Source organism: Simochromis diagramma, unplaced genomic scaffold, assembly GCF_900408965.1.
Source record: "Simochromis diagramma unplaced genomic scaffold, fSimDia1.1 OVJJ01000361.1, whole genome shotgun sequence".
NCBI lineage: Eukaryota > Metazoa > Chordata > Actinopteri > Cichliformes > Cichlidae > Simochromis > Simochromis diagramma.
Window position 1 is genome coordinate 4,771,524 of NW_024386860.1, and position 16,268 is coordinate 4,787,791.

Here is a 16,268-nt window from a genome sequence, read left to right on the forward strand (position 1 = left end):
CACAAATCACACTGACAGATACACATACAAAGTCAATTTTAAATGCTTGTGAACGTAAACTTTTCCAATAATCATTCCAAATAAAAAGCTTTTTTTTTTTCTCCCTGCTTGTTTTCAAAAGACAAGCAGCTTGTTGCATGAAGAAACATTTTCAGTGGTTTCAGAAAAATGTGTATAAAATTTAAAGCATAATCAAAAAGTGATTAAAACTGATGTGGATTAACATTCATTACACTCTGTCTGATACTTCCACATAAAAGGGAAATGGTTCAGTGCAAACTGATCTGGGGTGGGTATCATTTTCATCTTTACACCAACACGACTTTATAAAACATTCACAGCTTAACTCAAGCAAGGAACTAAAGCATGTTTTTCATGTCTTTGTTATTTAGGCAAATTTATCAGATGGTGAGTTTGGAGGCTTGGGAATCAAATTACACAGTTTGATTCAATTTGTTGTGTGTTTTGGCCGCCTAAATTTTATATGCTGCTCAAAGAAATTAAGGGAATATTTGATCATAGGTATATAACACAAAGTTTGTCAGACTTCAGGGAATCAATCTGCCCAGTTAGGTTAAGCCTAGAGTCCCTGTGCTATCTGTCGCATGTGCTCAGTATGAACCTGCTTTCTCTGTTTAGAGAGCACAGTGTGAGTTCCTGCCAGTTCTGGTGTTTTCTGGCAAATGCCAATCAAGCTTTGAGTGGGCTGTGAGCACAGGTCCCATCATGGAGTCTGTTTTTAACAGAACCCTGTGAAAGTATGTAGCTGGAGGTCACTTTGTAGGGCTCTGTTCCTCCACTCACTCCTGCTGCTGGTTTAACGCCCTTCTACGGCCCTGTCCAGCTCTCCTCAAGCAACATCTTCTTGTATCTCATCCTTATTCTTGAGACTGTGCAGAGGGACACGGGAAAACTTACGGATGCACAATGCTGCAGGAGCTGGCTTACCTGTCCAACCTGAACAGTCTGCAGGTACTGTCTCACCCTACCAGCAGGGACATGGACACCAGCGACAGTTTTTGTTGTCTTGTTGTCGCTTCTCCAGTTCGACTGTTATCAGTTGGATTTGAACCAAAGCAGGTGAAACGGATTCACCATAGTTTCTGATTTTGTGTTCCCTTTGTTTATTTGAACAGCGTATTAATTTATCACAATTATGTCAGAAAATAACATTTACACTAAGTAAATTAAATGAGAAGAATTTGTAAAAAAAATGCATGAAAAGCATCACATTAAAAACACGTCAGATTTCTTTTAGCAGTGTCTGATGGGTTTTAGTGGGGGCCCATTATTTTTAAAGTCCTTCTGTAAGTGCTGTACTGTAAGATTTTACTTCTCTGCAGAAGTCACTCACCTTAAACTCTCTTACACCATTTTTTAAATGCTATGCAGCACTTTCACTTCTTATATTAACCCTTAAGCTTTTGTTCAGTTTGTTGCAGTAAATGAAAGGCCTGCTGTGTCCATGCCGGGCCTCCTCCTCCTCTTCTCTTCCTCCCTCTGAGAATGGGGAGCAGGAATGTGTGATGGGCCGGGTGCATGCAGGCCGGTGATAGGGCCTGTCTGTGCTGCTCTGTCTTTGGCTCAAAAAGTTCAAGTCATTATTCTCCTCCTGCTGCTATTCAGCCGAGGTCCCGTTAGCTCATTGTTATTCTTCCCCAGTGAGAGAGTGAGACAGAGAGAGGCTGATACAGAATGGGAGGCTGACTCTGGTTTCCAACGGCAGGGAGCTGGGTGTACTGGTGTTGGCGGTGGTTTTCTGGACGGTTTTTGCGTGCGTGAAGGCATGTCTGTAATCGGCTCAGTAATGAGGAAAGGTACTGAACGGCACTGAATATCTGACCCCGATTCCTGAGAGTAAAGGGAGGCAGAGAGGGGAGAGTGGGAAACTGTGTGTGTGAGAGAGAGAGAGAGAGAGAGAGAGAGAGAGAGAGAGAGAGAGAGAGGGAGGCAACAAGAGAGAGGGGCATGTGAAAAGGGGTGGAGGGGAGCTGAGATTTAGTGCTCTGCTGGATGAAACAACCCCCCACTAACTAACGGAGAGGGAAAGTAGCCTAATAGGAAGAAAAGAGGGGGTGTAAAACTGTTCATTAAACACTCAAAGACACGGAGGAAGCCTTTATCGTTTCCAACAATGAGCCCAGAAAAGGTATGTAACTTTTTTTTAATTTAAGTAGCTGAATTATTTGTTACTGTTACACAGATGAAGCTGAGAGATCAACAGGTAGCTGTTACTGTTACTGGTACTGGCAACAAAGTGCTTTTGTTAAACTTTGGGAGGGGGGGTGAAACTCCACTGTGCAACCGATTTGTTCATATTTGTAGTTTAAACACAGTTTGTATAAATTTCTCTTTGCAGTTATGGGAATCTGCCTGTGCTTTACTGATTCAAAAGGCTCCTGCCTTTGATGTGGCTGTTGAAATGAGAGGAGATGGTGTGGAAGAAAAAGGTTAATGTGGCACTGGAGTATGGAGTGCCGCTTAAGCTGCGGCATTAACTGCTGTTAAGAGAAATCTCGGGGCATAAATGCATGACCGTCTTCCAGCGTTTCACCCTAAAAACAAACAAAACTGAGTTCATTCCTGAAGTTTTGGTGATGACATGAGGTTTGTAACTATAAAATGTTATAAAATACCAATCAAAACTTCTTAATGCTCAATTTTGTCCTAAACCCACCAAATGTTAAAATAAGTTGTTTTTTTCCTTTTATTAATGACTTCAGAGAAACTGATGGTGATTGACTACACCGCTTTATTTATTTATTTGCTGCTTTAAGTGTTTGCGTCCAAAGGAATTTAAAGAGGCTAAACCACATGAATGCACCTTCTGTATCAGTTCCCCAACCACCTGCAGACTTTTCCTGTTGCATCCTGAGACAAACAGCACTTTATTTGTTGGAACTAAAACTCACCATGCTACAACATGCACATGAAATGCTTCTGAAGAAGAATGTGCAAACTAAATTAGAAAAGGCAAAAGAAAGCAAGTTCCCATCTCTCTGTCTTTCTCTTGCACAACAACACACTATCACCACCACCCCCCAACTAGCCTGAGACTACACCCGGGTGGCCCTAATGAGCAAGAGCCTGGATATGTTTTCTTTGTGTCATACACTATTAGTTGAACTGGGTCAACGTTTTCTCTGTAATCACATCGTGAAAACAAAGAGGGGCTGCATAGGAAAAAAGAAGTGGAGTGAGTCTTTTGCCACCAAATCCAGACTGGAAATCTTTTGAGCCCCCTGAGAAATCCCCCCTCCGTTAGTGCTCCTCTCTGCCAAGGAAACACTGTTGTCGCGTGTTTGTTCAGAGCTCTGACACCTGTGACTCAGACTGGAGGAGCCCATTGTTCTTATCTGAACTGCTGTAACTGGTCCTGAGTGCAAATCTAGGAGAAATATTTGGGCTGTAATGCTGTGAAGCGATAATGTAGAAACTGGCAGCTGGAGCACAGGCGGGACCCATGTGGAAATAACACCGCTTCCCTCAGACGAAACCCAAGATGATCCTCCACGCTTGTTGCCGTGGTGCAGTGGCCTTAAAAGTCTGCTTGCTCACTTAAATCACACACTTTTAGTCCAAATAGCACCAAACGCTTAAATAAAAGACTTCCCTTTACTGTGAAGTTTTGGGATTTTATGCTTCATGTTCTGGAGCTTCTCCAAATCTCGTAAAATAACACTTATTGGCTTCAGTGAGTTCACCATTTAATTTGATGGGTATCGGCTTATATCAGCTTTTTAGAATACAATCAGCCAATCTGGAAATAAGTTGACCTTTACTGATGTCAGTGGCTGAAGTTTATCTTTTGTGTCACATCAATTTTGCACTGGCCAGATGCTCTAATTTAGTGTGATGAAGAACTTAAAGACTTAAAAAGTTACTGCTGTATTCTTTGTCTGTTAAATGTAGGTACAGGCCAAACATCGGTACGGGTCCATCTCTGAGTGGTTTGCCTATAAAGTCGGGCTGCTCAGTTATGAAAAAGCCTGAATATTCTAGTAAACATGGAGAACACAATGTGGATGTGTTGTTGTTCATTTTCAAGCCTTTTTAAAAGTAAAAGTTCTTTAACTTTATGTCTTTTAACTGAAAAATCAGAATGAAGAATGTGAGCTTAACTAAACATGACACAGGAATTCAAGATTTTATGGAGGCATTAAAATCTGTGTAAGGAAAACGAGCTGACCTGGATTTGCACTTCAGGCCTGAACTTTTATGGTCTTTAACCTGCCAGACTTTAACTGCAAAGGGGGTCTGAACAGCAAGAGTGCAGCGTCCTGCACCCTCACAGGCTGCTCATCCACCAAAAACCAAGCACTGTGTTTCCAGTAGTGTGAATGCATCTGAAGCTAACCACTGATTTCTATGTGAAAATGAGCTAGTGTGGAGTCTTTAAATTAACATTTTTCTCTAATTATCAGCCCCAAACCCAAATATCTTCAGCTTAGTATCAATTAGGACAAAGAAAAGAAGTAAATACTGGTTTGGCATAATCAGACAAAAATCTTTAACGTCTCTCCTTTGCAGGTAAAGGTAAAAGCTCCTGGTTTTGTTTGCGATTGTGATGAAATATAAGTGTATTTATCTTTATCTGCTTTTTTTTTTTTTTTTTAGGATATCGGGATCTTGTGTGAAGCTTAGAGACGTGAGCAGCGGGTCAAAATCACACCACGATCACACACGGCCAAAGCGGACACACAAGAGAAGAAAAAAATGTCTCGAACCGAAGAGGTCAACAAGATGACTGAAAATGTCTACAAGGTAAAAATCCCATGTCTGTCCGGCTCATCCTAATAGTGACTCCACACACACTGTGTGATAATCAGAAATGTGGAAGCACTTTATGAATTTATATGCACTGTTGCCAACAGGGGATTCTGGACCATTTCAACCCCAGTCTGAAGAACTTTGTGACCATGGGGAAACACTATGAGAAAGCTCTGACAGGTTGGTGAGGACACAGTGACTCAGGTCCTGCTGAACTTTGATTTATCCTCGCAGCTCCATATGTAATCATTTTTTCACTTCCTCAGGAGTGACCATAGCTGCCAAAGGATACTTCGATGCTCTTGTGAAACTCGGAGAGCTGGCGAGCGACAGCCAAGGCTCCAAGGAGCTCGGTGAGTGGGCGTAGAGTGGCAGAGAGGCAAGGGTTTGAATTGAATTGGCTTTAGAGCTAATAGAATTCATAGAGTTAATGTGGCAGCTGGTGAGAAGTGGGAAATAGTCTGTGAGTCGACCACATGTGCTGGTCAGAGAGGAGATGAAGACAAGAGGGGATGAGGAAATGTAAAGAGAGAGAAAGGCAGAGAACAGAGGGACGGGGAGAGAGTAGAGCCATTGTTGGGAGATTAACAACACCACATGATCTCATTGTAATGCTGAAAGCAGCGGGGGAGGCAGGCAGGAGTGTCGGAGGGCGAGATGCCAGCCACCACATACTACAGCACTGTGTGACCGACGGAAGCACTCACAGCTGACCGCCACTGTGAATCAGAAGCAGCGACTTTCAGCACATTTCTCTGCTTTGTTGGGGTTGTTGTGCATATTTATACATGTTTATACTGTGAGGGGCTATTATAAGCGCATGGATACTGCTGCAGGGGGTAAAGGTGACACAAATAAATCCAGCAAAGTGTTTTTCTGTTTAAGTAACATGTTGCCTTCACTGCTGTGCTGCTCCTCACAGGAGACACCCTGTTTCAGATGGCCGAGGTCCACAGACAGATTCAGGTGCAGCTGGAAGATGTGGTAAGAGGCCATCAGCATGCTCAAATAATGATGCCTTGATAGGCAAGTGTTTCATTTATAACAAGCTTTTAAAAATTGTGTGTTTGAAGTGAATCAAACATAAATAAGGGTCCAGAAAGTGAAAAAACAGCTTGTCTAAAATCTCATTCTTGGCAGGCTTTGCTTTAATAAATCTGCTGCCAGGTTTGTCCGTATGAACAGAATCATATCTGAGAAAGATCCTCTGAGAATCAGCCGATTTTTTAATGTAAAAGAACTTTATTATACTTAATGAAGCCATGCAAGAGCCATATGTGATCCAGGCCCTGGTGTGTGCAGTAAGCTTATAAACAGATAAAGCTAATATTAAGCTTGAGTTCAGCTAATTGGTGCAGCCCTCCACAACAGTCAAATTTCCTCATGTGGCCCCTGGGGAAAATTAATTGCCCACGCCTGGTCCAAGGTATCACATAAAATATGTGAACAACGGTTTTGTTTCTCCATGTCAAGGTGTGAGCTATTGGAAAATATTAAACCATGACTATATTACTAAATGTGTACACAGACGAAAAAAGGACGAGCCTGGTATTAAAATGTAGGTAAATAAATGTGTTTTTTGACCAGTCACCTCACTCATATTTTATATGACCCATGAAACCTTTCTATAGTAAAAGATCTAAAAAAAATAATTTTTTTTAAAGATGAAAACATCCAGGGCATGAGTGCTTGTTGCTGTACACAGGGGTGTCAAACATAAGGTCCGGGGAACAAAGTCAGCCCGGCAAAGACTCCAATGGCTTTGAACAGCTTTGAAAAATCAGAAGGATCAGACACAGATTTTAGACTTTTAATTGTATTTTGTTACAGCTTTTCGTACTGATAAAGACCTCCCTCATGGCCATTCATGCTACCCAGAAGAAAATAAGTAGTAAATAAACATTTAAACAACAGAAAAGTCAGCAGTTTTAAAAAAAAAAAGTGCACATTGTATTCTGCACATTTTGCTCTTAAAGAGTCATGCTGACCTTTTTTTGTTACTACAGCAGCATTTCTTTATCATATAGAAATGAATCTTAGACTCTCTGTTGAAATCGTACTTCTTTTTCTTAGCTTAATGTATTTCAGGGATTAAGTGTGTAATCAAACTTCTTTTACACTGACAGAAAGGGGAGTTGCACTGGTCCGGCCCACAATATTAAAGGCGTTTGGGATACCTGCTCTACAGGAAACTAGGATAAGTTAGATATAAAAGATATAAAAACTCAATGTCTAAAACCAAGATTTTGGCTTTTGTCATGGGTGTTGGTGGTTTTTAAAAAGTGTCCCTTTCATGAACATATGGAGTTATAAGGGATGAAAAATGCAGGTAAAAATAACATGAATAAAAAAATTAGAAACCCATATACTTTGAGGGTCTGTAATTTAATGATGAAGATTAAACTTGTTCTGTGGCTTTATTAAATATATTAAAGTTGCTCTCTGATTCAGAGGGTATCAGTCGCGAGCTCTCCAGTGCAGGGAAATGTGACACACATTCTGATATATCAGTGAACTTTAAATGTTTGACAAGACTCATTTACTTATGTCACTAACAGTTAAAGCTGTTTCACTCCGAGCTGCTCGCCCAGTTGGAGCAGAAGCTGGAGCTGGACATCAAATACCTCACGGTAAGTCCACACACCGACTACAGTATACAGTATATTACTATTAAAAGTGACTAACTTAGGTAATTAACTAAAGTGCATTTATTCTACTTTTAAGATATGTGGGATCTTATTCTTTATTTGCCTTTGATTGACATAGAAAGTAAAGAAAGAAAACGTTACATGTTGCAACAAAGATGCCAGAAATCTTGATAAAATAAAGTAAAATGAATGAATGGGTTTTGTTAAATCTCTACTTAAATATAAAATGCAATTTTGATCAAATCCTTGACTTTCCTCTCAGGCCACCCTCAAAAAGTATCAGAGCGAGCGACGGTCTAAAACCGAGTCAATCGAGCGCTGTCAGTCCCAGCTGAAGAAACTCCGCAGGAAGAGCCAAGGCAGCCGTCACCCCAACAAATACGGTGACAGAGAGATGCAGGTAACAGAGGTTTAACATCTCATCATCTTTAGTAATGTTAAAAAAAGAGCACGAAAAACACTTTGGCCTCTTTCATTTCAGAAATCCTTCTTCTAAACATCTCAGTCAGCATTACAGCAGATTAAAAAGGAGAGCTGTGTGTGCATTTGTGTGACAACTAGGCCAGCGTGAATAAGATTAAAGAACAATCTGGTTCAGCTGATTTGTCAGAAAAACAAGCAGGAAGGAAAGAAAATATCAGTGATATAAGAGGGTCAGCAGATTTGGAGAATTACGAAAATGAAAGACCAAAAATACATAAGAAGGAAAGGTCACTGAGCCAAGGAGGCTGTTTTATCACTTGCATTTTGTTATCACTGGGCAACAGACAGGATGTGATGTAAGGTACTCCTTCAGGCTCTTTGTTATTCCCATCTTTACACAGTGTATTAAAGGTCACATTATCTTTGAGCGCCGTGTGAGCAACGATAAATGCAGGTGTGCGCGTGCATTAACGAATGTTCAGCTTTGCAGGTTTGAAATTTTGGGCTTTTCCTTCAGTTCGTGGAGCTGATGAGCCGTCGCCAAGGCGAGCTGGACACGCTGGTGGCCTCAGGTTACAAGTCCGCTCTCACCGAGGAGAGGAGACGCTACTGCTTCCTGGTGGACAGACAGTGCTGTGTCACCAAACTGCTCATTAACTACCACTCCAAGGTGATAAGCTCACACGTGTTAAGTTTGTGAATGTTTCCTTTCATCGAATCCAGTGAAAACTAACAATTTACTCCTGACAGCCGTGTGTGTGTTTGATCAGTGTGATAGAGCTTCTTTCTCGCTGCTATACATCTTAAGTCAGCAGATAATTTCTGTCATTGAAATAAACAACAAATCATGCTGCAAATATTCACCAGATCCAAGAACATGTACTGGTGCTCAGTCTTGTTAACTGAGCATGCGTGTTGTTCCAGAAATGATTTAATGATGAAACTGTATATCTCGTTTCTGAAGAAGCTGAAAGGCAAGAGCTGATAAAGAGATTAGTTTGCAGTAAAAATAAATGCAGTAAGATTAATGTTATAAATGTCTTATCCTTTGTTTTTCTGCTGTTGAATGTAATCCAGGTGAGAGAGCTTTTATCCCAGAAACTGTCATCTTGGCAGCAGTCGTGCTCTCAGCCAACAAAGCTCCCGGAGCGTGCTCTGAACCTGCTGCGCCACACTGCGCCTCAAAGCCCAGGGGCTGCTGGGATAGCTGAGGTCCTTCGTCACACCAAGCTTGGCACCGCTCAGCCCGAGCAGGTCAGATCATGTTTTAGTACAAGTGTGTGTTAAATCCAAAGTCACGCCCAACAACCCAGTTTATGCAGACCTTACTGTGGCTAAAAATCATCCTCTGCCCTTATAATATTAGACATGTAAGGTTTTGTTGTGAGGATCTTCTTTGTTAGCTCATTACACTTAGGTCTGTAAGTTTCTGGACAATAGGAAAAAGCCTTTTACAACTTTAGCTAAGTCAATAACACTCTCAAGGAGATGGGCCCATCATTGTCAGTAATCGAGCCTTCACAAATGGAAGTCCAGAGGGTTTATAACATGCTGCAAACCACTGGTTACACTGTTAAACTGTGTCACTGGTGTTTGTGATGATGTGACTACTGATGATGGGACGATGGACTCATTCTGCTTCTGAACACCCAGAAGGTTTTTAGAGTTGCCTCAGACATCATCAAACAGCAGCGGTATCAGCTACAGAGAAACTGTTATCAGCACCTCTGCGTATGTAGAGGCTTCTGTCCTCATCCTCTTTTTCTCTGAACATTACAAAAAGCAGATTTAACTCCTCCTTTTGGACCCAGAAGAATCCAGTTTTTCACTTGTAATGGAAAAAGTTTCTCTGTGAATCTGTAGGGGTCTGCACGACAATCATGCGATCATTCCTCTCAACTTAACTCAAGGGATTCTGGTGCTAACATTTTTTAAGCTAATTTTGAAAAAGACAAATTAAAAGAAGTCACTGTGAGGGATTGAAACATCCTGCATGGTGCCGCATCGGGTTTTGTTTGTCATCACTTACAAACTAAGTTGAAGAGCTTAGGATATTTGGCAGCTCACAGTTTAATAAGTCATTCAGGACATCAGAATTTTAACAATGGCCCGTATTGTCTGGTAGTTACTGTGATCTGTTCTTGATTTTCAGAGGCTCTCTGTTCAAGAAGTCCCTCCTCTGTTAAACGGAGACTCTAGTCGCTCCCAGCAACAGCGCTCGCTCCCCTCCTCCACCCAGAGTGACACCTGTCCTCCTCAGGGCTCTACCCAGACATTCCTCTCTGCTCCCTCCACCGGAGGAGCTGCTGGAGGTTCATCGCAGGGAGCATCTCCTCAGCACAGCAGCACACCTGTCAGTGCTTCAGCCAGCCCGCTCCCTGACAGCAGCACCAGTGGCAGCGCCAGCCCGGCTCCATCTACTCCCACCACCACATCCAGTAGCTCAGCCCAGCAGACCTCGCTTCTCCTCGCCGCAAACACATCTAACCTGTCCCCGAGCCTCATCCCCTCCACCGTGATGTCGCTCAGCCAGATCTCCCCGGCCAGCAGCTCCTCGCAGGGCATGACCCTCCCCATCCCCCACAGTGCACCTCACAGCCCTCCTCTGCCCCACAGCGCTCCGCTCTCTAGGGCCATGACTCCAGTGCAGCTGCTGCACCAGCAGGTGGAACCAGGAGGGAGCAGCACTTTATCTACGTCACATAATCCATGGCTGCTGAAGACCTCAGAGATGAGCGCCACTGCAACACTTCCACTGCCGAGGAGACCTGTCAGTGAAATGAGGCTGGGAGGCTTTCAGGGTGAGATATGATCTGGCTCACCTGCTGCTTTTTTGGATGTCTTCTTCCCCGACACTTACTCCTCATTTCTTATTTTATTCCTCCACCTAGGCTCGAGTCTTCCCAGGATGATGCCTTTATCTGGACCTACACGTGTGGAAGCCATGTTTTCTCACACACCTGGAACATCAGATGGCAGTGGAGGAACCACAGTGGGAGGAGCATGCTTACTGCACTTCCTGCCTGGTGACAATATCACTCTGCTCATCTCTGAGCCCAGAGATGGGTGGCACTACGGTCAAAATGAACGAACGGGACGGTATGGTTTATCCATATTTTCATCCTGATTCATATTTTGAGGGGGCCTTAAAACATTTAATGTCACTATTGTGCTCAAAATAAAAAATAAGACTGCATTAAATAAGGTCAGACAAGGATTTATAAACTGTCTCCAGCTGGTAGCTTGTGTTTCTGTAAATAAAACAAAGCAAGCACACCATGTTTACTTTGTTCATTTAGTCTCCCAATCCGAATTAGAGCTGCTAAATTTGGAAATGACCAAACCTTTCGGTGGTTGAAAAAAAACTAAATGGGTTAATTAAGCAACCAATGACCACACAGGCTCTGCCAGCCCTAGTGCCCATCGTTGCATGCAAGTGCTGGCACCATTGGATTCTTTGATGTTAAAAATGTATATTTAGCATTTAAAACAAAGAATCAATTTCATGTAGAACGAGAAATATAATGAACAGAGTTTTACGGTAGCAATAAAATCAAAGAGGAAAGTGTTATAGGTTAGCTGGCTTGACAAAACCTAATTTACCAGATGTAGATAACAGGTGGTTATCAGTCTTTTATCTTGAGTTAGGCCTTCTGCTTCAGGCTGTGAGTGTGCTCACATTCTCACAAAATGATCCCTATGAGCGCCCCCTACTCCAGTCGGTATCAGCTGATGATGATAAAATGGTGATATAATCTATAAAAAAAACGAAAAAATAGAATAGAGTTTAATGCAACACTGTTGCAAATAGGACAAGAAATTAATGTTGCAAAAAAATGTTAATCCTGGGATTTATTGCACAGTTGGTAAAATAAACATTTTAATTCAAGTTAATTATTTTACTACACAGTGCGGTCTCATTGTTGTTGTTCATTTCTAACATGAGTTAACACCTTAAAATCGATACGTTTATACTAATTAAAAGTTGAAAAAGAGGTTTTTGATCTCTGACAAACTAAAGCGATTTACATGTCTCCTTTATGTAATGGTAACTTATGATATATATAAACCTTTACTTAGCCAGGAAGATCCCAATGAGATTAAAGTGCAAATAATTTAAATGGGTGTCCTTACTTTGGGTTCTGTGTTCTAGTAGCTGCAATTCCAGCAGTATAAAGGAGACTTGGCAGTAGATTAGAATAAAGTACAGCAACATTTCTGCATCACCAAATGAATGCATGCATGCTCCCATTTGCACTGCTATAACTTTACTGTAGAAATAAGTTACCATGGTGATTTCATCAGGTGAAATGAGAGCCCCTTTGAAGACACAGAAAACTCTCACTTTACGCTCAACATAGCTCACGAAAATGTTAATCTCGCTTTGTAGTTAACTTGAATAAAAAAGCAAATGAAAACAACGTTGCTTTTTTCTTATAGAATACTTATACAGTAATATTTTTACACATGCCTACATTGTAAATGTGACTAAAAGGACAGTCAATAACGGAGCAAATGAACAGTCCTGTCTTCTGTGGCCTTTTCTACAACATCGCTCCCAGTAACGTCGTGCTCCTTTTTCGATACTACATTAAAGAAAACTTCTCTCTGGTACCAAATTATGCCCTTACTTTACTAAGTTTTCTTCACACAGTCTCTGACATTTCTTGTTTCTTTAAATTTCAACTTTATTGATTCAACCGGTGAAATGTTTTTTCACAGGAAAGGCTGGTTTCCTTTCTCTTACACTCAGCCACATCATACCAAGATGGATCTTCTCGAGAGGTAAGCGAACAAATAACAACTGCTGAAATCTGTTGGTCTGAAGGCTAACAGCTCTGACATTAGTGATGATGCTTCCATAGTTTTTTTTGGGTGATTCACACTTGATGGAGTCATTTTCAGGCTGAATCCTTTATGACTCTCTCCACTTTCCCATCCATGTATTCTCAGTCACTAAATACACATTTCATGCCATCATAATCATCCTGTCTGCCTTCAGTATCCCCACCACCCTCTCTCAACTTACTCTTTTTTCCAACAGCAACAAAGTTGTTGATAGATTCACACAAAAACCAACATTTGCCTACTCTCATTGTGTCTCCTTTATCTTTTTTCCACTGTGTATTCGTTCCTCTCTGTCTGTGACCTTCCCTGTAGCTCGCTCTTCTTATCTAGAGCTAACAGCACCAGTACCGGGCAACTTGACAAACTAGGGTCTCCGGGTCTCCCAGCCCTCACCCCTGAGTCGGAGGAGGAACGCTCCCTTCCTCCCCAGAGGGTCAGCACCTTCCGCCCGCGCCCCTACAGCATGGCCGACAGCAACAAGGTCAGAAACACGAAACCTGTGGGAGGAGCTCAAGGGTTAGAGTGAGGGCGTCCTCACAGTTGACCCTGACTATTAAAGTAGCAGATACTTCTGCTTTCTAATAATTCAGTACAAATACCGACGCGCATCTCTACTGACTTACAGATCACCTCAGAGTTGGCCTCCCCACCTCCCTCACCGACCAGGTAACTTACAGGTGCTAATCAAAGGAAATTGAGCATTTTTACTTGTCATCGCCCATTCACTGAAAATACTACACAGTCTATAAACTACCTCTGAATAAATTCAGACTTGTGCACCTAATTCTGGTTGTTTATGTTTGGTTGGCACATCAAATTTTTTTCATATTGTGTTTGTTTTTGCACTTGCATCAGTGCAAGACTGTGACGAGTCCAATCTGATGGTGGACACATAAAAAATAGTATCAGCTGCCCAAAACATAATAATAACCATAGCAGGCATGAACAAGTCAGAAGTGAGCACTAAGTCCTGCAGTGTCAATGTCTCTGTAGAGCTGCTATCACAGCATGTCTAACTTAGAAAAGTATGATCCTAAATTCTTCACATGCCCATGTAATCACCAGTTTAAGTTACATATTTATCGCTTCCTTCTTTCAGGCCCAATCCATTTTCACATGTCCGACTCCGAAAAACCGTCACCAACGATCGCTCAGCTCCCATCATCGAGTGAGCTTTTTATTCCCACCGCAGCAGCAGCAGCAGTGTTCCTCTGTGGTTCATCAGTACATCGCACCTCAGGTTGAATCCTGGAAAGAAGCACACTGGCTAATGTTAATGTTCTACTTTTAAATGTAATATTCTGTGTGTTTCATGTATAAAGGCTGTTATAAATATGAGTACAGCCGACTGGATTTGTAGGTTGCTGGGGGAGAAGAGACAATTGTAACATGTGAGAAACTGCTTTAGTGAAGTGTTGGCTTTAACATAAAAACTAGATGTTTAGATGTTTAGCTTCATGTTTGTCACACTGTGTCCGGCTTGTCCTGAATAACTAACATGCTTTAGTTTGAATTATGACAGATACAGTTGTTTCTTTTACTGTTTTAAAGAGGTTTTTTTCTCCCTTTTTGGTTATTTTTGTGCCATATTCAGAGATGTTTTCTGTGTTCAGCTGATTTAGGGACTGGATCCTAATAGCAGGTTGTGCACAATGACTATGATGAAGTGTTATGGGAAGAGGACAGGCTCCTTCTCTATTACAGTATTATATTTTTTAGAAAAGCTGCCAGATCTGGTGCATTTTCTTGGTGCTGGTGAAGGTGAGCATTTAAAAGTATTAAAAGTGTGTGTGTGTGTGTTTTTGTTTTTTCATTTTATTTTAACACAGTGATTGTCTGGATGAGCTACTTGACATTAATGAAACTGGCACAATGACTTATGTTTATGTCATGTTTTAGTTTCTGAACATGAGCGATGTTGTTTGAAGGCACAAGTCTGTCAGATACATCCTGTTGTGCCACTTAACACCATTCATTCTGCTGCTGTAAAGTTACATGTTAGCAGTTGCGAGTAGATGACTTAAAAAATTGCTTTCTGCTTGAAATTTGATTATCTAGAGTTGATCCATCCACTCGCTGAGTGAAATCATCAAAATTGTCCTCTTTTTAAATACAGAGCATCGCTGACAACACAAAGAAAACTCGTAAACTTCACAGACACAAACTGTAAAAGTTGGTAGTTGAATGTTTGGATAGTGGTATCACCGAAAGAAGTGTTTTGTTTGAAAGTAGGATGTCGTGGAGGGTTCAAAGTCTTAAGAGTGAGAGATTTGCATGCTTAGTCTTTGGATTTGATGTCTTCTTGATTTCTTTTCAGTCCCAAAGCTATTCACCAGCTAGGCTGCTTAATTGTAGTTGTACGTCCATCAGTCAGACTAAGCAGAATCTTAAAGTGATGTATGGATGCTAAGACAGATGATGATTAGGTTTTTACTGAGAAACTGTATCCGTGAAAGTGATGAAGAAAGTATACAGGAAGTTGACCAACGTCTGAGCAAGTGTTCATGGTAATCTACAGACATCCAAAGTCATTTTTTGTAGCTCTGTCCTCTTTGTTGCCTCTAACAAAGTGAAATCTGTGCAAACTGAAGCAGTTCATGTTCCTGGTTTAACTGCCTCAAGTTACTTTGATGTTTTAGCACCTTTTAGATTCATAATATCACCTGAAAAGCTTGTAGAAAAAAATATCTATCAGCATATATTGTACTCACTTTGTGTAGTGTTGCTTCATTAATAAAGATGACAGCAAAATGCTTTTAATGCATGTAAATAGTGCCAGAAATTGTGTGAATTTATGATTTCTTTGTAAAAATTTCACTTTGGTAGAACATTTGGGCTTTGTGGTAATACAGAGCAAACATCTGGAAAGTGCACAGCCGCTGGTAGAGAAATTCAGTCTTCAGCTCAGAGTGACTTACACAGAATGAGATACAATTGGTACAGAGTTTAGATACACAATGTCACTAATTCAAGTTGAATTTAACCTTTAAAAAGCAAATTATTTAGTCACAAATACATTTAAAGTAAGGAGGAGAGTTCTGAAAGAATTGCATGTGAGATTAAACTCATTAAAAAATGTGAGCGTTACAACAATAATGTAAAATGAACAGATAACGTTATTTAAGTTTCAAACCTACACTCATTGCCACTTATGGTACACCTGTTCAGGTGCTTGTTAGTGCAAATATCTCATCAGCCAATCACATGTCAGCAACTAAGTACATTTAGGAACGCAGACATGATCAAAAGGACCTCCTGAAGTTCAAACCGAACATCCGAATGGGGAAGAAAGATGATTTAAGGGACTTTGAACGTGGCATGACTGTTGGTACCACAGTGCTCTGTACATTTCACAAACTGCTGATCTGTTGGGAACCATCTGTGGGGTTTACAGAGGATGGTCTGAAAATATCCAGTGAGCATGAGTTCTCTGCATGAAAATGGCCAGACTCCTTTAAGCTGATAGTCAGGCAACAATAACTCAAATAACCACTACAAGGTATGTAGAAGAGCATCTCTGTATCCACAAGACATCAAACCTAGAAGCTACGGCAGCAGAAGACCACACTGGGTGCCACT

General features: G+C 41.2%; 1 protein-coding gene across 1 annotated transcript; it reads left to right on the plus strand.

Annotated features, from left to right (window-relative positions):
- Nucleotides 1–1,651: 1,651 nt before the first annotated feature.
- Nucleotides 1,652–14,436, plus strand: zgc:158689 (uncharacterized protein LOC791177 homolog). The gene is made up of 15 exons (XM_040029894.1): nucleotides 1,652–2,149; nucleotides 4,618–4,764; nucleotides 4,875–4,950; nucleotides 5,037–5,123; nucleotides 5,693–5,754; nucleotides 7,329–7,400; nucleotides 7,681–7,818; nucleotides 8,359–8,511; nucleotides 8,919–9,095; nucleotides 9,994–10,642; nucleotides 10,733–10,940; nucleotides 12,564–12,626; nucleotides 13,002–13,170; nucleotides 13,315–13,355; nucleotides 13,789–14,436. The coding sequence occupies exons 2-15, from the start codon at nucleotides 4,717–4,719 to the stop codon at nucleotides 13,859–13,861; spliced, it is 2,016 nt and encodes a 671-aa protein (XP_039885828.1). The 5' UTR covers nucleotides 1,652–2,149; nucleotides 4,618–4,716; the 3' UTR covers nucleotides 13,862–14,436.
- Nucleotides 14,437–16,268: the final 1,832 nt, after the last annotated feature.